Source organism: Ovis canadensis, chromosome 17, assembly GCF_042477335.2.
Source record: "Ovis canadensis isolate MfBH-ARS-UI-01 breed Bighorn chromosome 17, ARS-UI_OviCan_v2, whole genome shotgun sequence".
NCBI lineage: Eukaryota > Metazoa > Chordata > Mammalia > Artiodactyla > Bovidae > Ovis > Ovis canadensis.
This window is the reverse complement of record NC_091261.1, coordinates 21,916,902-21,943,539: the sequence shown is the minus strand read 5'-3', so window position 1 is coordinate 21,943,539 and position 26,638 is coordinate 21,916,902. Positions and strand designations below refer to the sequence as shown.

At 38.9% G+C, this 26,638-nt stretch overlaps 1 protein-coding gene and 1 non-coding gene across 2 annotated transcripts in view; one reads left to right on the top strand and one right to left on the bottom strand.

Annotated features, from left to right (window-relative positions):
• Positions 1-692: 692 nt before the first annotated feature.
• The window catches only part of TTC29 (tetratricopeptide repeat domain 29), a 260,760-nt gene continuing 234,814 nt past the window's right edge, over positions 693-26,638 (bottom strand). Inside the window, exons 12-13 of the mRNA XM_069558624.1 lie at positions 1,881-1,950; positions 693-1,337 (exon numbers count right to left, since the gene is read on the bottom strand). Of these exons, the coding sequence (XP_069414725.1) occupies positions 1,307-1,337; positions 1,881-1,950 (101 nt within the window). The 3' untranslated portion in view covers positions 693-1,306. The remainder of the gene's footprint in view (positions 1,338-1,880; positions 1,951-26,638) is intronic.
• On the top strand, positions 17,500-17,627 carry LOC138422980 (U6atac minor spliceosomal RNA). The gene has a single exon (XR_011250092.1). It is a non-coding gene; the product is annotated as a U6atac minor spliceosomal RNA (small nuclear RNA).

The following is a 26,638-nucleotide window of genomic DNA, read 5'->3' as shown; positions in this document are numbered from 1 at the left end:
AGTTTTTTAAAGAAGAACCTGAAAGCTCAAGTAATTGTGGTACATTCTGGAATGCTGTATTTTAGGTGCTGTCATTTTGATAAAAAAGGAATTAGAGACCATTGTAAATACTTATACCTCTCAGTGAGTGGTCCTCGCTGCATTATTTATGGAAGGGCTTTTTATAGGTAAGAACTAGCATTTGATGTGATTGTGATTTGCATCTGTCATCATAAGAGCTTGATTTTGTTTTCAGTTTCACAAATAAAAATGACTCAAATTGAAATTTAAGGAGAAACCACCACAGAAACCTTTTGATTAAATCTATCAGAAGGGAGAGCAGTGTGGCTGTTTAGCATTTGATCGTAAATTCTAGTTTCTACTGACCTTCCCGACAGGCTTATGTTTCATGCATCTAATGTCCTGAAGTGTTTTCAAAAATGTGGGGATTAAAAATATTCCCAAAAAACTTTCCAAACATCTTTTTAAAGGATCTTAAAATTAGTTTAAGAAGACACTCCAGCAAAAGGCTGCTATTACAGAAGTGGTTTTAGAAGGGAAAAATAAGCATCTGTTATTTGGATTTAGAACTTCAAAGCTAGAATTGTTCTCACAAAACAAATAAAAGTTTTCTCATAGTCAATCTTTTTAAGCAGTGAGATGAGATGGTGTATTTGTAAAGAAAATGCTTAAGGAAACACTTTACACTATGGTAACAGAATCATTTTGGTCTTTAATAGTTTTTATTGTTAAAACAATAAAACGTACTGTACACAATGTATAGTCATGTATGTGGAAAAATTTTAACCAATTATGTATAAAAAGTAAAATTATTCTCACTTTCCCAGGTAAAGGAAACTGTTGGAGCAGTAGTTATCAATATGGTAGTCTTTATTGCTTATAATCCTTTTATGTATATTAAAAAGATTCTCTGGAATTAAAAAAAATCTTTACCCACCTTTATTCAGCACAGATTTCCTTAAGCTTAAGATGATTTTCTCATTAGACACAACCAAATTTCAATTCTAAAGTAGCACTATTTCTTGTAGAATAATGGATAAGAGGAAAATTTTACAGTTTAGCTTACGGATAATTATTGGTATTCCTAAGCATTTGAGATAAATTTATTTTTCAAGAATTTAAATGTTTTAGGCTAAATTGGTAGTAAATTGTAATACAAATTCCAATGAAAACATAGTCATAGTTTTGTTATAACCCTATCTTTATTATAACTCTGTCTGTATTATTTGTAACATACTCCTGTAGCAGGTATTGAAGACTGAGGTGGTACATTTCTTCATCCTTTGTTGCTGAATCAAAAGCTGGTTTAAGTGTCATTTTTTTGATTACCTGAAAATCTAAAATAAATTATGAAATTTTATATTGGGCTAGAAAGTTAAAAACACACACACACACACACACACACACTTGCCACATTACAACTGACCTCGAACAACATAAGTTTGAACTTTGGGAGTCCACTTATATGCAGACTTTTTCAACAGTAAATACTGCAGTACTATACAATTGGTGGCTGGTTGAATCTGTAGATTCAGAGCTGAGGATATGGAGGAAACAAGTATATGAAGGGCTGACTATAGGGTACATGGATACTTTCTACTGTGTGGAGGAGGGTTAGCACCCCAACCTCCATGTTGTTCAAGGATTGACTGCATTTTGTATTCTGTAATTTTTAGACTTAGCTGAAAAGATTAAAAGTACTTAACCTTATGTAAAGTACATTTGTGATTTTTTAAATGGTGTTTCAGTATTATCTATGACTTACCAAGTGTTAGATGAAGTTACTTTTTTCTGTGTGTTTGGAGAGTTACATTGTATTAATATTTAGTATCTTGTATAATGTGGATACTTAATAGAAAGTTTAACTTGATTTATCATACCCACTGGATTCCTCTTCCGAAAACTCTGAGGTGTGATATAAACTTTCCATTGTGGATCTTCTAAACTCTCCTAAAGAAAAAAGATGTATACATTTAATGTTTTATCTCAAAAACAGTTTACAGTTCTTACGAGTTTGAACCTGGAAATCCCTTTTTGGGGTATCTGGTGTCTCAGACAGTAAAGAAACTGCCTGCAATGCAGGAGACCCAGGTTTGATCTCTGGGTTACAAAGATCTCCTGGAAAAGAGAATGGCAACCCACTCCAGTATTCTTGCTTGGAGAATCCCTTGGACAGAGGAGCTTGGCGGGCTACAATCCATGGGGGTCACAAAGAACTGGACACACTGAGGGATTAACATAATACAACAACAACTCTAACCCATACCAACTGTGTATAATGTAATGTTATATAAACACAGCTGTTATGTATCACTTGTGTTACAGAGAATATTGGTCAAAGATGGCCACAATGATATCTCCCACTCTGCATGTTCCTTAGAAGTATGACCTTGCCATTTCCCCTTCAAAAGGTAGAATCCAATTTCCCTCCTGCTGAAACTGAGCTAGGCTTTGGACTCTTTTGTAATCAATAGCATGTGGAGGAAGTGACTTCATGACTTCTGAAGCTAAATCAGAAAAAGCTATGCTGCTTCCATTCAGTTCTCTTAAGATGCTTGCTTTGGAGGAAGCCAGTTGCCACATAAGAAATCCTACCACCCTGAGATTGCCGTCCTGCAAGGCCATGTATAGATGCTCTAGTTGACAGTCCCAGATGACCTTCTAACCATCCCACCAAAGTTCCAGTCAGTTAGCAAATCCACCCATCTGTCAGTTGAGTATCATCACTAGGTAACCTCAACTGATGTTGAGCCAAGCCATACTGGAGTTCCTAACCCACAGAATTCTTGTGGGGTGAAACAGCAACCGGAATAGCCACTGTTTGGGGATCAGATGACTCGTTAAACAAAAACTGAGAAGGACAATTAATTCAGAGACCGATATAAAGCATCCAAATAAATAAGATTTAGGAAACTTAGACATGAATTGATACACTAGTTTGTTACTTAACCTTTTGCCCTTCCACTTTTGACTTGAAGGCACTGGGATGTATCTAACAAGATGCTCTTTATCCTTGCTGATGACAGGTGTCCATGTGCCCCTTCATTTCCTGCATTCTACCTTTCATAAGGTTTGGCACATTTCATATTTGGTCCCTATCTCTCACCACAACTCCTGAAATATTTCCACTGTATTCTCACTTTATTTTCTGAAATTACTTTTCCTTTCTTGCTCTGACAGAAACCTGGCTGTCCTCTGAGGATACTGCCAGCCCAGAAACCCTTTTACTTTTTCTTTCCCTTGGTCCTCTTACTATTGGACGTGGAGAAGGGCAGGTGTCCTCCTCCCTATTTTTCTCTTTCAGGGCACCTGCCTTCCCTTCTTCTCTTCCTGAAACTCACGTCATCGGTTACATACTCAACTACTGTTGTGATCTACCTGCAGCTGTAGTATTCTCAGTCCATTGGATCATTGGCTTATTGTCACTTTCTGACTACTTTCTTAATGTAGCAATTTAGATGTTCATGCAGAAGACTCTTTCGCCCTGGATCTCAATTCTTTGAGCTCTGTTCTTTTAGGCTGTGTCTTTACCTTACTGCAGCCACCAGTTCCCATGCTCATTCTCAGACTTCGCCACTACCAGTAACTGCAGGCCCCCTCAGTTACCTGCATTCAACCAGCTGACTACCAGCTTTCATCCTTTCTAGATCACTCCCTCTATTACCCCACCACCAGCAGTTCTTCAACCCTACTGGGATTTCCAATTCTATCATCTTTTCATTGTTCCTCTCTGTTTTGATTTCCTCTTTCCCTTCTTTGAACCGTTTAAATTCCATGGTCATTCACCCTCTTGCATAAGTGCTGACTTCCTTACCCTTTTCTCACTTTGTTGTACTCAATTGACAAAACTATAACCCTAGGTAAATCCAACGTGCTGCCTATTCCTGTCCGGAAGCATGAGGCTCAGCTGGAAAAACATACAAGTGGGTCTCACTTTAAATTCATGGTCACAGACATTAGGGGGAACCCTTCACGGCTTCCCAGGTGGCATAGTAGTAAAGAATCTGCCTGCCAATACAGGAGACGCGTGATATGCAGGCTCAATCGCTGGATTGGGGAGATCCCCGGGAGTAGAAAATGGCAACTCAGTCCAGTATGCTTGCTCGGAGAATTCCATGGACAAAGGGGCCTGGTAGGCTACAGGTCCCAAAGAATTGGACAAGACTGAGCCTGCATGCATGTCATGTCATTAATATGTTCAGGCCATCCTATTAAACATTCCTAAGTCCATTCATTCTTCCACTTTCCTAGATGACTTATTTACTCTTTTTTTTTTTTCCATTTTCCAAAACCTACAACTCTCCATATGCATCATAATTCTCATCTGATGATTTATTTTCCATTTTCATAGAGGAAATAAAACATAGTATAAAAAAGCTTCTACAAGCTCTGTGTCAAGAGTTATTCTCTTAATTCTGTCCTGTATGTTTCATGCCCCCATGCTCCTATCTAAGGCCAACCCCGCTACTTCTTTACTAGATCTCATTCTCTCTTCAATACACAAGACATGGCTCCAGTAATTCCTTCTGTCTTTCACGTATCAGTTTTTTTGTACTCCACTAAATCTTCCCCATCAGCATGTACAGATTTGGTTGAAGACACATGAATAAGTTCTCATCAATGAGTGTGGACAGAATGAAACACACCGCTTCTGGGTCTGAGCATTAGGCAATGGGCATTCATTTCTCCTTAAACTTTCCATTTCCTCAGTCTTGAACATGGAAAATTATGATTTGGTTCCGACCATGCGGATGATAATGACATCCAAGTCAGTGGTTCTCAACTGGATGATTTTTCTCCACAGGGAAGATTGGGAAACGTCTGCAGATATTTTTGTTGTTAAAACTGGTAGGTGGAAGTGCAATTGGCATCTAGTGGGTAGAGACCAAGGATGCTGCTAAATATCTTACAATGCTCATGACAGACATACCATTCTCCCCAACAAAAAAATTATTCACCTCAAAATTTTAATAGTGCAATATTGAGAGACCCTGCCCTGGAGGATGGTGGAGCAATAAGACAGAAGGTCAGGACCTTCTGAATGCCTGTGGGACTACCTTGTAAATATAGACAGCTCACTTCAGGATTAGGGAAGAAACAAACTTCCCTATACTTAAGCTACTGTACCTTTGGGACTCTTTGTAATAGAAGCTTAGCCTTTACTTTAACTAATATATTTCATCACTCTTTGAAGTAAAGAACTACCTTGGGCTTCTCAGTTGAATATTTTCAATGCATCATAATATAGAGAACCATCCAGACATCCTAATGCCTGTTTTATACTATCTAATGTCTTCAATCCAGCATTCCCTTTGGTTTAGCAAGGTGTAACAATATTTCTTGCACCCCACTCCAGTACTCTTGTCTGGAAAATTCCATGGACAGAGGAGCCTGGTAGGCTGCAGTCCACATGGAGTGGCTAGGAGTCGGACATGACTGAGCAACTTCACTTTCACTTTTCACTTTCATGCATTGGAGAAGGCAATTGCAACCCACTCCAGTGTTCTTGCCTGCAGAATCCCAGGGACAGGGGAGCCTGGTGGGCTGCCGTCTCTGGGGTTGCAGAGAGTCGGACACGACTGAAGTGACAGCAGCAGCAACAATATTTCTTAAACTGGAGAAACTGTTCCTGGACTTCCCAACTTTGAAATTATACCTGGCTGGTCTCAAATAATTGTTTAACATTCATTTCCCAGGTGTTGAGCCAAGGTGATTTTTATTGTGAAATATTTCCAAGTAGAATCTCTGAGAAGAATAACTGTATGCAAAACTTTTCTTTTACTCAATTTGGGTCACAGTTTCTGGTTTAAATAAAAGACATTCACACTCGCTGTGTTGTTCTTCAGTCATTCAGTCATGTCCGACTCTTTCTGACCCTAGGGACTGTACCACACCAGGCTTCGCGGTCCTTTACCATCTCTTGGAGCTTGCTCAAACTCATGTCCATTGAGTTGGTGATGCCATCCAACCATCTTGTCCCGTCATCCCCTTTTCCTCCTGCCTTCAGTCTTTTGCAGTTCCAGGGTCTTTGCTAATAAGTCAGCTCTTCACATCAGGTGGCCAAAGTATTGGAGCTTCAGCTTAAGCATCAGTCCTTCCAATAAATATTCAGGATTGATTTCCTTGAGGATTGACTGGCTTGATCTCCTTGTAGTCCAATGGACTCTCAAGAATCTTCTCCAACACATCAGCTCAAAAGCATCAACTCTTTAGTGCTCAGCCTTTTTTATGATCCAACACTCACATCCACACATGACTACTGGAAAAACCATAGCTTTGACTATCCAGACCTTTGCTGGCAAAGTAATGTCTCTGCTTTTGGTTGGTTACACTGCCTAGGTTGGTCATAACTTTTCTTCTAAGGAGCAAGCATCTTTTAATTTTATGGCTGCAGTCACCATCTGCAGAGATTTTGGAGCCCAAGAAAATAAGTCTGTCACTCTTTCCATGGTTTCCCCATCTGTTTGCCATAAAGTGATGGGACCAGATGCCATGATCATCATTTTTTGAATGCTGAGTTTTAAGCCAACTTTTTCACTCTCCTCTTTCACTTTCATCAAGAGGCTCTTTAGTTCCTCTTCAATTTTTGCCATTAGGATGGTGTCATCTGCATATCTGAGGTTATTGATATTTCTCCTGGCAATCTTGATTCCAGCTTGCACTTCATCCAGCCCAGCATTTTGCATGATGTGCTCTGCATATAAGTTAAACAAGTAGGGTGACAATGTACAGCCATGATGTACTCCTTTCCCAATTTGAAACCAGTCTGTTGTTCCATGACCAGTTCTAACTGTTGCCTCTTGACCTGCATACAGGTTTCTCAGGAGGCAGGTCAAGCGGTCTGGTATTCCCATCTCTTTTAGAATTTTCTACAGTTTGCTGTGATCCACACAGTCAAAGGCTTTAGCGTAGTCCATTAAGCAGAAGTAGATGTTTTTCTGGAATTCTTTTGTTTTTTTCCAAGGCCCAACAGATGTTGGCAACTTGATCTCTGGTTCCTCTGCCTTTTCTAAAACCAGCTTGAACATCTGGAAGTTCACGGTTCACGTGCTGTTGAAGCCTAGCTTGAAAAATTTTGAGCATTACTTTGCTAATGTGTGAGATGAGTGCAATTGTGTGGTAGTTTGAACATTCTTTGGCATTGCCTTTCTTTGGGATTGGAATGAAAAGTGACTGCTTCCAGTCCTGTGGCCACTGCTGAGTTTTCCAAATTTGCTGGCATATTGAGTGCAGCACTTTCACAGCATTATCTTTCAGACTTTGAAATAGCTCAACTGGAATTCCATCACCTCTACTAGCTTTGTTCATAGTGATGCTTCCTAAGGCCCATTTGACTTTGTACTCCAGGATGTTTGGCTCTAGGTGAGTGATCACATCATTGTGATTATCTGGGTCATTAAGGTCTTTTTTGTATCATTCTTCTGTGTATTCTTGCCACCTCTTCTTAATATCCTCTGCTTCTATTAGGTGCATACCATTTCTGTCCTTTATTGTTCCCATCTTTGCATGGAATGTTCCCTTGGTATCTCTAATTTTCTTGAAGAGACCTCTAGTCTTTCCCATTCTGTTGTTTTCCTCTATCTCTTTGCATTGTTCACTTAGGAAGGATTTTTTTTTTTTTAATCTCTGCTTGCTATTCTTTGGAACTCTGCATTCAGATGGACATATTTTTCCTTTTCTCCTTTGCTTTTTCTTATTTTCTTTTCTCAGCTATTTTTAAGGCCTCCTCAGACAACCATTTTGCCTTTTTGCATTTATTTTTCTTGGGATGGTTTTGATCATGGCTTCCTGTATAATGAACCTCTATCCATAGTTCTTCAGGCACTCTATCAGATCTAATCTCTTGAATCTATTTGTCATTTCCACTGGATAATCATAAGGGATTTAATTTAGGTCAAACCTGAATAGTCTAATAGTTTCCCGCACTTTCTTCAATTTAAGGAGTTCATGATCTGAACCACAGTCAGCTCCTGATCTTGTTTTTGTTGACTGTATAGAGCTTTCCCATCTTTGGCTGCAAAGAATATAATCAGTCTGATTTCAGTGTTGACCATCTGGTGATATCCATGTGTAGAGTCGTTTCTTGTATTGTAGGAAGAGGGTGTTTGCTATGATCAGTGTGTTCTATTGGCAAAATTCTGTTAACTTTTGCCCTGTTTCATTCCGTACTCCAAGACCAAACCTGTCTGTTACTTCAGGTATCTCTTGACTTCCTACTTTTGCATTCCAGTCCCCTACATTGAAAGGGACATCTTTCTTTCCACTGTCATAGGAAACCTTAACAAAGGTTAACTTACATAAAAGAAGATATGAAGTTATCATCCAGGTGTTTGGAGATTTCTGTTCACTTGCAATAAGGTGAGAATCACGGGACGGTTGACTCTTGGTTCCATCTTGTAAAAGCACTCAATTTAATTCCTAACCTAGTTTTCCTGCTGTAGGTCTGACTTAAGGTATGATCTGAGATGTTTGACCTATAGGTCTTCAAGAAAGCTGGAAGATTAGGACCCATATCACTCCAACAAGGGAGACCAGAAACAATGCAAACTTGAGAGTGTGGCATTTGCTTACACACAAGAAACAAGTATCTCCTTGTTAATAACAGTGAAAGTGAAAGTGTTAGTTGTGTGCAACTCTTTGAGACCCCATGGATTGTAGCCTGCCAGGCTCCTCTGTCCCTGGAATTCTCCAGGTGAGAATACTGGAGTGGGTTGCCATTCCCTTCTCCATAGGATCTACCCCACCCAGGAATCAAACCTGGGTCTCCTGAATCGTATGCAGATTCTTTACCATCTGAGCCAAAGACTCTCAAAGCATAGATTCCCATAAGTGGGCAAGAAAAGGATCTGATTTCACCAGCTTTTAGCTTAACCTTGTACCAAAGAGCAATAGAATAAGTCAACGATACTGAATTGCAATAAACCTACAATCCCATTCCTTTACACAAAGACAATGGCATATAATTTTCATATAATACAGTATGATACACAAATGAGATTTTTAAAATGCTATCTGTAAGTGAATATAAATTGAAAGGGAAAAGATGTTACCTGGTAGTTCTGTGGCTGAAAAGGTGAATGAAATTTTATCATTTTGTCATGCAAAACATCTTAATGGTCTTACCAGAAAAGGGTAAATAATAACTCATATGTAAAGGTTGTGTCAGAGTTTATAGACTAGACCCCTGGTAATGGATTCAACCTTTCCACAACAAATCAAAAGTATTGTTGTATGCTCACATGAATATACAGCAGTCATTATCTTAAATTTAAAACACTATAAGCAGCAAACACATCGAGCAGGATATGAAGGCTGTATTGTATCAGTGTGGTCTGCAGAGAATTTCTTCATAAGGTTTTTGCCTTGTTGAAATATGTGTTGCAGTTCAAAGCTAAAGGGATTACTTCTGAATAGTCATCATAGAGGTTGATTACGTTCGTATATTATATTTAGCTGGACCCTGCAGGCTATTACTCCATTAGGTCTGCTGGTCCTGCTATTGTCAAAAAGTTGATCACCCCCTGTTAAAAGACTGTGCTTTCTGTTGACCTTATCAAAATGTCTCAAAGGGTTTTGTCAAAAATAAAATTCAGATTGTGTTTTATGAAAATGATTAAGAATAAATACCATGTATGAAAACTGCTCGTATCTTCTGGGTGATTGTAGCATTATGACATTGTTAATGAGGAGCTTATATTTTACTTTTGCATTGCAGCACAATTTACTTAGACATAGATTCAATTTTAGTAGAAATTGCTCTTTTTCATGCTGAGAGTAGAGAGTCTCAGAAACTGATTTCCAAAAAATGAGAAGTCACTATCCCGCCCCATGTATTCAGAGCATATAGAATTAACACCATGGAAGTAAGCCCGGTATATCAGCATTGATACAGTAGTACATCTACTATGGCCTATTACAATGTGGTTTTCAAAGGTAACTCTACTGAGAACAGAGTCTATACACTGAAATTTGTCATTCACACTTGATAATCAGAAAATCACTTTAAATAAATAAATTAAAATTTAACTGCTTATCCTCTAGACAGCATTATATCATTTCATTCAGTTAATCACAACAGTAGAAACATTTTAAAGAAGCGAGTTGAATATATATATATATATATATATATATATATATATATTTATAATCCTGAGTCCAATTGCCAATATAAGGCATATTTTAATAAACTTGACTTTTAACCTATGTCATTAGGAATGAGCTACAGATTAAGTAACAAAATGAAATTAGATCTTGGACAAAGATATTGACAGGGATGGTTTTATTATTTAAAATAACCTGTATAAAATTTTCACTAGAATCACATTACAAAAGCTTTCCTTTGGGAACCAAGATGATTTTGAAGCTATCTCAACTGAATGGCTCATCTCTGAATTATTATTCCCAGGAGTGGTGATGGGTTGGCACAGACATGTCCTTTTGGGCATGGTCCTCCTTGTAACTGATGGTGCGTACAATGGCTGGTCAGAGATGCAGCCTGTGAGCCTGGAGTGCAGCCAGACACACATTATGGCCTAATTAGCACTGTTCTCTCATCGACTGAACTCTTCAGCAAGGGGAAGCTTCCTCATATTCCTTGTACTCACTCGCCTTTAGCCACCTCACTCGATACTCACAATGGAGGACGAGTGGGTATCAGTCAGGAGGAAGCAGATGGCACATTCAACTGGGATTCTGAAGAGACATTAATGCAGGGGCTGTTAAGAGACAAGGGCATTAAATGCTGAAGAGAGCGTGGAGAAAAGGGAACCCTCTTATACAGGTGGTGGGAATGCAAACTGATGCAACCACTCTGGAGAACAGTATGCTGCTGTTGCTGCTGCTAAGTTGCGTCAGTCGTGTCCGACTCTGTGTGAACCCATAGATGGCAGCCCACCAGGCTCCTCTGTCCCCGGGATTCTCCAGGCAAGATTACTGGAGTGGGTTGCCATTTCCTTCTCTGGGAGAACAGTATGGAGATTCCTTAAAAAAGAAATAAAACTACCATACAACCCAGAAATTCCACTACTGGGCATATACTCTGAGGAGACCAGAATTGAAAAATACACAGGTACCCCAGCATTCACTGAAGCACTGTTTACAACAGATAGGACGTGGAAGCAACCTAGATGTCCATCGGCAGATGAATGGATAAGGAAGTTGTGGTATATATATACAGGGGAATATGATTCAGCTGTAAAAAGAAACGTATTTGAGTCAGTTCTAATGAGGTGGATGAACTTAGAACCTATTATACAGAGTTCTGAAGTAAGTCAGAACAAGAAAAACAAATATCACATATTAACACATATATATGGAGTCTAGAAGGATGGTACCAATAATCCTGTGTGCAGGGCAGCAAAGGAGACACAAAGAACAGACTTTTGGTCTCAGTGGAAGGAGAGGGTGGGATGCTTTGAGAGAATAGCATTGAAACATACACATTACCACATGTAACATATCCAGGGGAAGTTGGTTATACCACACAGGGCACCCAAAGCCAGCACTTTGTGACAACTTGGAGGGCTGGGGGTGGAGGGAGGCAGGAGGGGGGTTCAGGCGGGAGGGGACATATGTATGCCTATGGACGATTCATGTTGATATATGGCAAAAACAATCACAATACTGTAATTATCCTCCAATTAAAATGAATTAAAAAGAAGAGAAGAGAGAGATAAGAGCAGAACTTGAACAACTAAGGATGCTGAGGCACTCGGGGACTGGCAGTGGAAGGATGCTACGCCATTACCTTCCCCAGGCCAAGAGTAAAGAGCAAGAGGAGGGAGTTATTGGACTTGGGAGTGAGGGATGAGAGTTTAGAACAGGGCTCACCCAACCGAGCCTAGAAGCGGCCGTGGTGTCACAGATGTCAGGACTGAGCTGAAGTCAGGGGTAAGTGCAAAACTCTTGACCTTTTTACCACATAACCTCTATTCCCTGGCTGATGACTCCTTTGGATAAATCCAAACTAGGAAGACAGAAGGCAATGAAACTGTGAGATGCAGTCTGAAGTCAGTCTCCTGGGATACACAGCAAAGTGTGAGAATGGATTTTGTGTGTGAGAGAGAAAGAAATTGCATATAATAATCACAAAGTGCAAATGTCACCAGTTTGGCCATGTGAAGCATGGTTTAAGTGTCAACATCCTTGATGGTAGCATACGACTTGATGCTTCTTCTTTTTCTTGATTTTCTTTCCCTTTTCTCTTTTCTTACCCCTACCCCCGTTTTCGGTAATACTGGTTTGTCATTCATGGAACTTTTCATTTTATAGCCTATAACAATTCTGTGAACAAAAGCCTGAGATGACAGAGTTAATCCCACTTTACCACACAAACAAACCAAAAACAACAATGAAAACCAACCAAACAATCCCCACCCTTGACCAAAACAAAACAAAACCATCAACATTTTCTTGGTAATACTTTCCTACTTTTTGTTAACAAACGAGGTAATCCGTTCCATTGGTGTTTTGAGGCAGAAATCATGATGTGGTTATTCTATATCTGATGAGTGTAACGTCAAGATATAACAAATTTTAAACCAGGACACATCTTTTAAGTTTGGGTAGATTTGGTAGATGCTCTTAAACTGACCTGTAGTCTTTTATATTGCAGGTTCTCAGTTCAGCTCAGTTCAGTCCCTCAGTCGCATCCGACTGTTTACAACCCCATGGACTGCAGCACGTCAGGCCTTCCTGTTCATCACCAACTCCCAGAGTTCACTCAAACTCATGCCCATTGAGTCAGTGATGCCATCCAGCCATCTCATCCTCTGTCATCCCCTTCTCCTCCTGCCTTCAATCTTTCCCAGCATCAGGGTCTTTTCAAATAAGTCAGTTCTTTGCATCAGGTGGCCAAAGTACTGGAGTTTCAGCTTCAACATCAGTCCTTCCAATGAATATACAGGACTGATTCCCTTTAGGATGGACTGGTTGGATCTCCTTGCAGTCCACGGGACTCTCAAGAATCTTCTCCAACACCACAGTTCAAAAGCATCAAGTCTTCGGTGCTCAGTTTTCTTTATAGTCCAACTCTCACAACCATACATGACTACTGGAAAAACCATAGCCTTGACTAAATGGACCTTTGTTGGCAAAGTAATGTCTCTGCTTTTAATGGCAACCCACTCCAGTATCCTTGCCCAGAAAATCTCATGGACAGAGGAGCCTGGTGGGCTGCAGTCCATGGGGTCGCAAAGAGTTGGGCACAAATAAGCGACTAACACTAACACTAGATTGGTCATAACTTTTCTTCCAAGGAGCAAGAGTCTTTTAATTTCATGGCTGGAGTCACCATTGTGGTGATTTTGGAGACCCCCCCCCCCCCAAATAAAGTCCATCACTGTTTCTCCATCTATTTGTCATGAAGTGATGGGACTGGATGCCACGATCTTAGTTTTCTGAATGTTGAGCTTTAAGCCAACTTCTTCACTCTCCTCTTTCACTTTCATCAAGAGGCTCCTTAGTTCTTCTTCAATTTCTGCCATAACGGTGGTGTCATCTGTATATCTGAGGTTATTGATATTTCTCCCGGCAATCTTGATTCCAGCTTGGGCTTCTTCCAGCCCAGCATTTCTCATGATGTACTCTGCATAGAAGTTAAATAATCAGGGTGACAATATACAGCCTTGACATACTCCTTTTCCTATTTGGAACCAGTCTGTTGTTCCATGTCCAGTTCTAACTCTTGCTTCCTGACCTGCATATAGTTTCTCAAGAGGCAGGCCAGGTGGTCTGGTATTCCCATCTCTCTCAGGATTTTCCACAGTTTATTGTGATCCACACAGTCAAAGGCTTTGGCATAGTCAATAAAGCAGAAATAGATGTTTATCTGGAACTCTCTTCCTTTTTTGATGATCCAGCAGATGTTGGCAATTTGATCTCTGGTTCCTCTGCCTTTTCTAAAACCAGCTTGAACATCTGGAAGTTCACGGTTCTTGTATTGCTGAAGCCTGGCTTGGAGAATTTTGAGCATTACTTTACTAGCTTGTGAGATGAGTGCAATTGTGTGGTAGTTTGAACATTCTTTAGCATTGCCTTTCTTTGGGACTGGAATGAAAACTGACCTTTTCCAGTCCTGTGGCCACTGCTGAGTTTTCCAAATTTGCTGGCATATTGAGTGCAGCACTTTCACAGCATCATCTTCCAGAATTTGAAATAGCTCCACTGGAATTCCATCACCTCTACTAGCTTTGTTCGTAGCGATGTTTCCTAAGGCCCACTTGACTTTGCATTCCAGGATGTCTGGCTCTAGGTGAGTGATTATCTGGGTCGTGAAGATATTTTTTGTATAGTGCTTCTGTGTATTCTTGCCACCTGTTCTTAATATCTTCTGTTTCTGTTAGGTCCATACCATTTCTGTCCTTTCTCGAGCTCATCTTTGCATGAAATGTTCCCTTGATATCTCTCATTTTCTTGAAAAGATCTCTAGTCTTTCCCATTCTATTGTGTTCCTCTATTTCTTTGCACTGATCACCAAGGAAGGCTATCTCTCCTTGCTATTCTTTGGAACTCTGCATTCAAATGGGTATATCTTTCCTTTTCACTTCTTTTCTTTTCTCAGGTATTTGTAAGGCCTCCTCAGACAGCCATTTTCTTTTTCCATTTCTTTTTCTTGGGGATGGTCTTGATCCCTGTCTCCTGTACAATGTCACGAACCTCCATCCATAGTTCATCAGGCACTCTGTCTATCAGATCTAATCCCTTGAATCTATTTCTCACTTCCACTGTATAATCGTCAGGGATTTGATTTAGGTCATACCATTACAAGTTCTGGTACATAGCAATTCCACTTTCAAAGGCTTCCATTAATATTTGAAGTCTATTAAAATTTATACAAGGATCAGAAGTATATTCAAACTCAAAATTATAGCTTTTTTTCCCCCTTAAGCATCATTATCTTAAATACAGAATGGAGCCAGACCGGATGAAGAATTGAATTGATTACATTGACACAGTATTATCCTGCATTTCTTTTTCAAGATATCTAAACTTTTAATGAGAGTATCTGATTCACATCTATCAATCTGCCCTGACGCTTTCTTAAGATAAATAAATACAGTGGTGATGTCTTCATACCATTTTAAAAATTTCTCCAGTGAATGCCACATTACAGATTCTGCATTATTTTCTAGTCAAGATGGAATAAACCAAAATCAGATTAATGTTTTCCATGAAACAACCCCCTTTCTCCCTCCCAAACCCTGTAAATCTCCCACTCTAAATCTAGTAAATCAGAATCTGCAATTTAAAAGGATACCAAGGTCATCTGCTTGCTCACTAAAGTTTGACATTCACTGTTTTGTATAAATTTCTTCTTTCTTATATCTACTATTTAACATTGGAGCAAAACAGCCCATTTGGTAAGAGGAGGAAGGAGACCAGGTTGCCTTTTGTTCAGCTGCAACATTCAGATCATGAGTAAAAATGAAATTCGTTTCCATGGATTGAGAGTGTATTTTGTATGAGGAGATATGATAGAACCTTTCATATTTTATAAATTAAAAAAATCATATCCTAATTATTGTCAGATATTGCATTTTATGGAACAGTAGATGAACAATGGGTGTGTTAGTCTCTGTTGTGCAGCAAGGTGATTCAGTTGTACACACATAATACATAGATACATATTCTTTTTCGTATTCTATTTGATGCATGTTAAATTGCTTCAGTTGTGTCTGACTCTTTGTGACCCCATGGACTGTAGCCCGCCAGGCTCCTCTGTCCATGGGGTTCTCAAAGCAAGAATACTGGAGTGGGTTGCTATGCCTCCCTCCATGGGATCTTCCTGACCCAGGAATAGAACCCGCCTCTCCTGCATTGGCAGGCACGTTCTTTACCACTAGCACCAACTGGGAAGGCCATATTCACCCTCACTCCAGTGAATTCAAAAGGAGGAAGGTGAGTAACAGGAGAGCCTCTTAGGTAGCTGTATTGTGTTAGGCTCAGAGAGGAAGATTTATTTGACCTTGAGAAGAATTGCTGTGGAAAGGCTGTCAAGTTCCTAATTGTTGTTTGCCTATTTTCTAGTCTTCTAGAGATGGTTTCTAAAGTAGTGGTTTAAAAAATTTGCAACATGCCCCAGAGATCTCCCTGAAGACCACTAACAGGACAATGGCTTGGGCAATGAGGAACTTAAGCCAGGGTTTCCATCGGGTGTGTTGCTGCCTTTATTTCATTATACTTTGACTCAACCCCTAATGGATTCAGCTTCATAAAGTCAGAAAAAGAGAGAAAGAAAAGCAATTTATTCATGTTTTCACTGGAACTCGCTGCAGACATGAAATTTCTCTAAAAATGCAAATCATTTGGTGCAACACAAGAGAAACTCGGTAACTAAAGCTCTTAGAGGAAAGCCCTTTCCCAGAGCTAATGTTCTTCCGCCCAGTGATTGAATAAATCGATCCATTTATTACAACATCTTCACTTAAGTTTTTTTTTTAATCCCTAGATAAATGTGTCTAAGAGTACTAGAGGACTTTTCTTTATCACTAAGAAAATTGATTACACTTGTTAATTTGGCTTTTAATCCTAGATATAGCAAAACAAATACCATAAACAAGTGTACAAGAAATCAATATAGATCTGTTCAATATCAGATTGATCAGAAAAGGATTTAGTAAGATTGTAAGATGTAAAATGCCAATGTACAAACAAAGCCCTTACTTATGTAATATGGCTTTAGACAAGCTCTGGATCTGAGAGAAACTATTTCTGAAAACAGAAATGGTGTGCTTTTGTTGCATTAGAGAGAAATCCCCAGAAGGCCTACCTATCCAAGGTATTTAATGTGAATATTTGTTTCTAAATGATTTCTTTTCTTTTGTCCAGCCAATCTTGTTAATTCACGGAGCACCCTATCGCAGGGTCTTCATGTACACTTAACAAGTGTAAGGTTGGTCATAAAAAACAGATAAAACAACATTCTTAAAAGCTCAGATATCACAAGGAAAGGTTGTCAGCCATTCTTTTCAGAGGAGGTGAGGACAATGAGAAATAAAAAGTGTACGCAAAGGCTTCTGAAATGCAGCTTAGACCTCCTCTGGGTCTAAAACCACAGGTGTTTTGTAGAACCCAAATAGCAATCCCATTGCTCAGTGAACACTTTTGATGAAGCATATTTTAAATTCCCCTTGTATAAAAATGAGTGAGAAGAAGATTAATGCTACTTTACTGTTCAAGTGACACAAATTTTGAACGGGGCTTTTCCAATAGTGGGTAGAGCTTATGTTGAACACACACTGTGTCTGTCCACTGGTAATCCCTTTTCGGTTGTCATTCATTCAACAGATATTCACTGAGGACCATCTGAGTGAAAAATATACACTTGAGAGTGACAGATGCTGGGGTACAGCTGGTGGCAGCGTTCAGGTGAGATGGATTCAGGAGTCCATGGCTGGGGAGAGGGTTGCAGTGGAGGACTCAGCATGATTTTCTGTACTAGTGCCTGGTCTTCAGAGAAGAAGTGAGAGTCTTACGTACAATTTGTTAAAGCAATTAATAGCGCTATATGAAAGGAGAGGAGGTTAGCACTCCCCTGGACAAGGATGGAAGAGGTCCTCAGGCCTGCCAACACGCATATGACTGCCAACACAGGAGACGTGGGTTCAATCCCTGGGTCAGGAAGATGCTCCAGAGGAGGGAGGAAATGGCAACCCACTCCAGTATTCTTCCCTGGAGAATATCATGGACAGAGGAGACTGGCAGGCTACAGTCCAAGGAGTTGCAAAGAGTTGGTCAAGACTGAATGACTAAGCAACAAACAACTATGAGGGAAATACTAACACATTAAAAGAATACATATAAATGCATTTAAGTGCTTGTATCAGGGAACATAAGCCTGTTGGGTTTCCCATGGTCAGACTCAGAGTTTTTGATAGGTTGATTGGCGGGTCAAAAACTTGAGAAGCAAAGAATCTCGTGTTAGAGTTTGTATCCTTAATGTGTGTACATTACACACCTGAACGTGTATTTTGACTTGAAGATGTCATTTTTGAAAAAATTTTTGTGGTTTGAATATAAGTATGTAATCACAATTTTTTGTAATCTTCAGATTATAGGCTTTTCTCTTCTGAAATGTAATATATTCATCCCTGTACCTTGCATGGTATCTTCAGTTCAGTTCAGTTCAGTTCAGTTCAGTTCAGTTCAGTCACTCAGTCGTGTCCAACTCTTTGCAATCCCATGAATCACAGCACACCAGGCCTCCCTGTCCATCACCAACTCTCGGAGTTCACCCAAACTCACGTCCATTGAGTCGGTGATGCCATACAGCCATCTCATCCCCTGTCGTCCCCTTCTCCTCCTGCCCCCAATCCCTCCCAGCATCAGTCTTTTCCAATGAGTCAACTCTTCCCATGAGGTGGCCAAAATATTGGAGTTTTAGCTTTAGCATCATTCCTTCCAAAGAACACCGAGGACTGATCTCCTTTAGAATGGACTGGCTGGATCTCCTTGCAGTCCAACAGACTCTCCAACACCACAGTTTAAAAGCATCAATTCTTCAGCGCTCAGCTTTCTTCACAGTCCAAATTTCACATCCACACATGACCACTGGAAAAACCATAGCCTTGACTAGACGGACCTTAGTTGGCAAAGTAATGTCTCTGCTTTTGAATACGTTGTCTAGGTTGGTCATTAACTTTTCTTCCAAGGAGTAAGTGTCTTTTAATTTCATGGCTGCAATCACCATCTGCAGTGGTTTTGGAGCCCAGAAAAATAAAGTCTGACAGTGTTTCCCCATCTATTTCCCATGAAGTGATGGGACCAGATACCATGATCTTAGTTTTCTCAATGTTGAACTTTAAGCCAACTTTTTCACTCACTACTTTCACTTTCATCAAGAAGCTTTTTAGTTCCTCTTCACTTTCTGCCATAAGGATGGTGTCAACTGCATATCTGAGGTTATTGATATTTCTCCCAGCAATCTTGATTTCAGCTGTGCTTTCTTCCAGCCCAGTGTTTCTCATGATGTACTCTGCATAGAAGTTAAATAAGCAGGGTGACAATATACAGCCTTGATGTACTCTTTCCTATTTGGAACCAGTCTGTTGTTCCATGTCCAGTTCTAACTCTTGCTTCCTGATCTGCATATAGGTTTCTCAAGAGGCAGGTCAGGTGGCCTGGTATTCCCATCTCTCTCAGAATTTTCCACAGTTTATTGTGATCCACACAGTCAAAGGCTTTGGCATAGTCAATAAAGCAGAAATGTTTTTCTGGAACTCTCTTGCTTTTTCCATGATCCAGTGGATGTTGGCAATTTGATCTCTGGTTCCTCTGCCTTTTCTAAAACCAGCTTGAACATCTGGAAGTTCACAGTTCATGTGTTGCTGAAGCCTGGCTTGGAGAATTTTGAGCATTACTTTACTAGCTCGTGAGATGAGTGCAATTGTGTGGTAGTGTGAGTATTCTTCGGCATTGCCTTTCTTTGGGATTGGAATGAAAACTGACCTTTTCCAGTCCTGTGGCCACTGCTGAGTTTTCCAAATTTGCTGGCATATTGAGTGCAGCACTTTCACAGCATCATCTTTCAGGATTTGAAATAGCTCCACTGGAATTCCATCACCTCTACTAGCTTTGTTCGTAGTGATGCTTTCTAAGGCCCACTTGACTTCACATTCCAGGATGTCTGGCTCTAGATGAGTGATCACACCATTGTAATTACCTTGGTTGTGAAGATCTTTTCTTGCCACCTCTTCTTAATATCTTCTGCTTCTGTTAGGTCCATACCACTTCTGTCCTTTCCTGAGCCCATCTTTGCATGAAATGTTCCCTTGATATCTCTCATTTTCTTGAAGAGATCTCTGGTCTTTCCCATTCTGTTGTTTTCCTCTATTTCTTTGCACTGATTGCTGAGGAAGGCTTTCTTATCTCTTCTTGATATTCTTTGGAACTCTGCATTCAGATGCTTATATCTTTCCTTTTCTCCTTTGCTTTTCACTTCTCTTCTTTTCACAGCTATTTGTAAGGCCTCCCCAGACAGCCATTTTGCTTTTTTGCATTTCTTTTCCATGGGGATGGTCTTGATCCCTGTCTCCTGTACAATGTCATGAACCTCTGTCCATAGCTCATCAGGCACTCTGTCTATCAGATAGTCCCTTAAATCTATTTCTCACTTCCACTGTATAATCATAAGGGATTTGAGTTAGGTCATACCTGAATGATCTAGTCGTTTTCCCTACTTTCTTCAATTTAAGTCTGATTTTGGCAATAAGGAGTTCATGATCTGAGCCACAGTGAGCTTCCAGTCTTGTTTTTGCTGATTGTATAGAGCTTCTCCATCTTTGGCTGCAAAGAATATAATCAATCTGATTTCAGTGTTGACCATCTGGTGATGTTCATGTGTAGAGTCTTGTCTTGTGTTGTTGGAAGAGGGTGTTTGCTATGACCAGTGCGTTCTCTTGGCAAAAGTCTATTAGCCTTTGCCCTCCTTCATTCCGTAATCCAAGGCCAAATTTTCCTGTTACCCCAGGTATTCCTTGACTTCCTACTTTAGCATTCTAGTCCCCTATAATGAAAAGGACATCTTTTTTAGGTGTTAGTTCTAAAAGGTCTTATAGGTCTTCATAGAACCATTCAGCTTCAGCTTCTTCAGTGTTACTGGTTGGGGCATAGCCTTGGATTACCGTGATATTGAATGGCTTGCCTTGGAGACAAACAGAGATCATTCTGTCGTTTTTGAGACTGCATCCAAGTACTGCATTTCGGACTCTTTTGTTGACCATGATGGCTACTCCATTTCTTCTAAGGAATTCCTGCCCACAGTAGTAGATATAATGGTCATCTGAGTTAAATTCATCCATTCCAGTCCATTTTAGTTCACTGATCCTTAGAGTGTCAACGTTCACTCTTGCCATCTCCTGTTTGACCACTTCCAATTTGCCTTGATTCATGGACCTGACATTCCAGGTTCCTATGCAATATTGCTCTTTACAGCATTGGTTCTTGCTTCTATCACCAGTCACATCCACAACTGGGCATTGTTTTTGCTTTGGCTCCATCCCTTCATTCTTTCTGGAGTTATTTCTCCACTGATCTTCAGTAGCATATTGGGCACCTACCGACCTGGGGATTTCCTCTTTCAGTATCCTATCATTTTGCCTTTTCATACTGTTCATGGGGTTCTCAAGGCAAGAATACTGAAGTGGTTTGCCATTCCCTTCTCCAGTGGACCACATTCTGAGTATATACTTAATGTTTCCTGAATGAACACAGCTTGTAGCTTATGATTTGGTTTTAAATATGTGACAAGTGATAACTGGAAGTTTGGGATTGACATATACACACTACTATATATATAATAAATAATTTATGAGGACCTACTGTATAGCATGGGTAACTCTACTCAATACTCTGTAATAACCTATATGGGAAAGAATCTAAAAAAGAGTGGATTATATATATTTATAACAGTACACATTGCTCTACACATGAAACTAACAAAACATTGTAAATCAAACTAAACTTCGATAATTTTTTTTAAAAAATGCAACATATCATTGACAGAGGAATGGATAAAGAAGATGCAATACATATATACAGTGGAATATTACTCAGCCATAAAAAGAATTAATGCCATCTGTAGTAATGTGGATGGACCCAGAGAGTGTCATACTGAGTGAAATAAGTTAGAAAAAGACAAATATCATATGACACACTTATATGTGGAATCTAAAATATGACACAAGTCAACTTACCTAGAAAACAGAGACAGACTCACAGACACAGAGAACAGACTTGTGGTTGTTGAGGCAGAGTGGGGAGGGATGGATTGGGATTTGGGGATTAGCAGATGTGAGCTATTAGATATAGAATGGATAAAGAAGGTTCACTGTATAGCACAGGGAATTATATTCAATATCCTGTGATAAAGCATAATGAAAAAGAATATAAAAAAGAATATATATATATAACCGAATCACTTTGCTATATAGCAGAAAGTAACACAGCATTGTAAATCAGATATACTTTAAAAAATTCTCAACTCTGCTTATACCAAAAAATTGTGATATAATAAAGTATTGCTTGGCACAGAGTAGATGACCAATAAATATCTATTGAAAAACAGAATAAATGACCTATGTCTGTCCTTAAAAGTTCAGGTGAGAGCACAAAAGACAAAACTATTGGTCTGAAAAGCCAGCTAATTTAGAAAAAAGTTCCCCAGCAAGATCTATAGATAATTCTTTAATGAATACATAAGAAGTACTCAGTTTTAAAGTTGCTTTCTTCTTAAATATATTATTTTCCCCTCTGGTAACTGTAAGTTTGTTTTCTATGTCTGTGGGTTCATTTCTGTTTTGTATATAAGTAAAAAGCCCACTTATTCAAAATTTGTTTCTTTTCCCTGGTGGCTCAGACAGTAAAGAACCTGCTTGCAATACAGGAGACCAGGTTCGATCCCTGGGTCAGGAGGATCCCCTGAAGAAGGGAATGGCAACCCACTCCAGTATTCTTGCCTGTAGAATTCTGTGGACAGAGGCTACAGTCCATGGGATCATAAACAGTCAGACACGACTGAGTGACTAACACTTTCACTTTAACGAAAGAAGGTTTAAGCTACACAAAGTATCTTAATTTTTATGGATTCTGTTGTTTTAAAGAGCAAAGAGGATATGGAGTCACTTTTGTGCATTTCAGTTATGTAATTGTATTAGGCATAGAGGACAGAAAAGAGGAAGACAGCAGAATTGGAAGACTGCTTTTCCTTACTACACAAATAACCTCCTCCTTTCAAGTTCACCTTCTTTGGCTCTCTTGCAATGTGGCTGGGGGAAAGAAAAAGTACCGTATTTCATAACTGACAATTTATATGTGGAAAGACAATACATAAATTATGTTTTAATGAATGGGAAACTATTAAAAATGATGACAATACATATTCAGATGACAAAAATTACTTGAAAAGGTTTATTTTTTATGGTTAATCCCATTAAGAATAAATTAAGTTGAAGAAAAATATAAAATAAGATTTTCAGTGATAGGACTATATCAAATTTTTAAAAAGGCCACATCAAATTTACAAGTATATATACAATACATAATTATATGAATATTTGATATATAAATAATAGGGATATATAAGTGCTGCTGCTGCTGCGTCGCTTCAGTCATGTCTGACTCTCTGCGACCCCATAGACGGCAGCCCACCAGGCTCCCCCGTCCCTGGGATTCTCCAGGCAAGAACACTGGAGTGGGTTGCCATTTCCTTCTCCAATGCATAAAAGTGAAAAGTGAAAGTGAACTTGCTCAGTTGTGTCTGACTCTTCAAGACCCCATGGACTGCAGCCTACCAGGCTCCTCCATCCATGGGATTTTATATAAGTGAATATAATATAAATATATTAAAACATGTATAGTATAGATACAAAGTATATATATGTATACATATATATATATATTCATTGCAATTTTTATTTAAGAAACTGGGAGTAAAAAACCAAAGACTTCACGCAGTTTAAAGTTGTGTGAATCTGTTCCTGCATCTTGCAGCATTTTTATCATATGTGCTGGGAATGTCAAGTGAGTTACATAACAATTTGAGTAGAGTCCCTTGTAGCTTTACATCTAAACCACCTATCTAAAAAACTTCTCTGACACAACCTTGCCCTGTTATCTCAGTTCTCTGTCACTCATGCTGATCTGTTTTCTTATTTAACAGATGACATAGTGTTGGAGAGGATGTGGAGAGAAGGGGACCCTCCTCTACTGTGGGTGGGAATGTAAATTGGTACAGCCACTATGGAGGACAGTATGGAGGTTCCTCAAGAAACTAAAAATAAAACTACTACATGGCCCAACAATCCCACTCCTGGGCATATAGCCAGAGAAAACCATAATTTGAGAAGATATACGTACTCCAATGTTCACTGCAGCACTATTTACAACAGCCAAAACATGCAAATGTAAATGTCTATTCATGGAGGAATAGATAAAGATCTGGTACATATACACAATGGGATATTACTCAACCATTAAAAAGAACAAAATAATGCTACTTGTAGCCATACGAATGGACCTAGAGATTGTCCATACTAGGTGAATTAAGTCAGACAAAGAGACACAAATATTTTACGATATTTGGTGAAGTGTATTTCCAGATCTCTGGCTTTTTTTAAAACTAGGTAGTTTCTTTTCTTACTGTTGAGTTTTAAGAGTTCTTTGTATATTGTGAATAAGGTTCTTTATCAGAAGTGTCTTTTGCAAATATTTTCTCCCAGTCTATGGCTAGTCTCATTCTCTTGACTATTATTTTTTAGTACATATGGAGTTGCTTCATTCATTGCTAATAGTGTAAGAGTGTTTCACCTATGGATGCACCATAATTTAACCAGTCACTAAATGCCTTGTTGAACATTTAAATTGTTTGCAACCTTTTATAGTTACAATACTGTGAATCAATACTTAGGCATTTGTAAGGCTTTTGCCTTTGTTCTTCCCTCAGTCTGGATTGTCCCTCACCCTTCTCCCCACCAACAGACACTTATGTTCACTCCCTTACTTTAATAAGGTCTCTCCCGAAATGTTACCTCTTCTGAAAGGTCTTCTTTAGCCATTCTATCTAAAGTAGAATTGTCTTATTCCATCACTCTCTGTCCATACACAGTGGGATATATATATATCATATTTTACTGCATATTACATTATGATGTATTATGTCATGTTATATGCTTATGTTTGCAGCTCTAGATTCCCCTCTAGTGAATAAGTTGGATGAGAATGGAGACTATGTTTTATTTGCTGCTGTATCTCCAGTGCCTCAGACAATGCTTAGCACATAGAGATGCTTAGTAAATAGGTGAAAGAATGAACAAGCAAATGAATGAATGAATGTGTTGAGTAAACATAGAATTATGGGTCAAAGCTGTGTGCACTTTAAATTTCTATAACTGCCAGACCACTCTCCCTGGAGGTTGTATTTAGTCTTTTACCAGTAATACATGGGATATAACTGTACCATCACATGCTCACCAAACATATTGCATTATCAAACTTGCCAATTTGAAAGCTAAAAATTTCTTCTTATACTTTTCATTCACATTTTTCTTATCATGAGTAAAGATTAGCATTTTTTCACTTTTTAAAATTTTACACAATTTTAAAATTCACTTTTCAGTAAACTCTCCATATCCTTTTTGTTGTTGTTGTTGTTAAAAAATGGGGTTATTGGTCTTTGGCTTACTGATTTATGATCTCTTTTTATAAAAGAGATGAAATCTTTGTGATATTTACAGATTTTTCCCCCAGGTTCATTTAAAAACAACAACAACAAAAAACCAACTCGTTTGTGGTATGTTGTCATGTAGTACTGCTTTATTTTTATGAAGGCACATTGCTAGTTTTCCTCTTCTGGTTGTAGAGTTCGGTTGGTTACCCTGTGATCTCAGGTCTCTTATGAGCTCAAGAAAAATTTATTTTGCAGATTTTGTAGTTCTGTTGTTGCTGTAAGGATGAGAATGACATTTTTTCTAGCTTTCTACATTTAAGCAGAAGTTAGAAGACTATTAATTTTTACATATTAATTTTGTATCTAGTCATCAAGTTATAAGGATTTTCATTTGCTTTTCCTTGGTTTTTCAATTAAGTGATTATATCTACATAAATAAGCATGCACTCTTCTCATCCCTTTCTAGTTCTTATATATCTTCTTTTTTTTTTCTATGACAAGGTTAAAAGATAGCCGTGATAGTGGGTATCTTTATGTTATTATTATCTTTAATGGAATTATTCCTATCATAGATAATAAATTTTATTAAATGTATTGTGCTCTCCATTGGAATAATCAAGTGATCTTTCTCTTCAGTTGTTCATGCATTCAGCAAATTGGTGAGACACATATAATGTGTCTATGTTCTAAGGTTTGGGGATACAATACTGAGGAAAGGAAGTGGAAAAGAATCTTGTTGTCATGGAGTTTATATCTCTAGAGGTTAAAGACAGATGGTAAATAAATAAAACATGTTATGTCAGATGATAATATATGCTATAGGGGAAGCAAAGTATATACCTATAAGGAATGTATATTTGTGTGTGTGGGGGGGGTGGTTTGCAACTTTTAAAAGTATGACCAGGGAGAGTGGGAGGGAGGTCCAAATGGGAGGGGATATATAGCTGATTCACATTGCTGTACAGCAGAAACTAACAACATTGTAAAGCAATTATACCCCAAATAAAAAAGTATGACCTGATGATATTTGACTGAAATTCTAAGGGAAATACGCTTTGGAAATATCTTGAAGGAGCACTGCACAAGCAAATACAAAGGTCCTGGTGTGGGAGCACGCCTGGTGTGGTCTAGGAACAGAAAGAGGACCCCTACGGGCAGAGGAAGAGAAACACAGGTCGGTGATATGAGTAGGAAGATAGTCAGAGAGGTGACGGAGGGCCAGATCATGCATGGTCTCACAGGCCACTGTGGACACGTTAGCTTGCACTCCATGTGAGATAGGAAATCATTTGGAGGGATTCTAAGCAGAGAAGTGATGTAATCTAACTTTATTTTTAAAGGATAACTCTGAAAACTATTGAGTAGACTGTATAAGAAGCTATTTAACAGTCCAAGCAAGGTTAGGATGGCTTGGACCATGCCGTAGCAGGGAGATCATAAGATGTTACATGATATTGGACACATTTTTAAGGAACA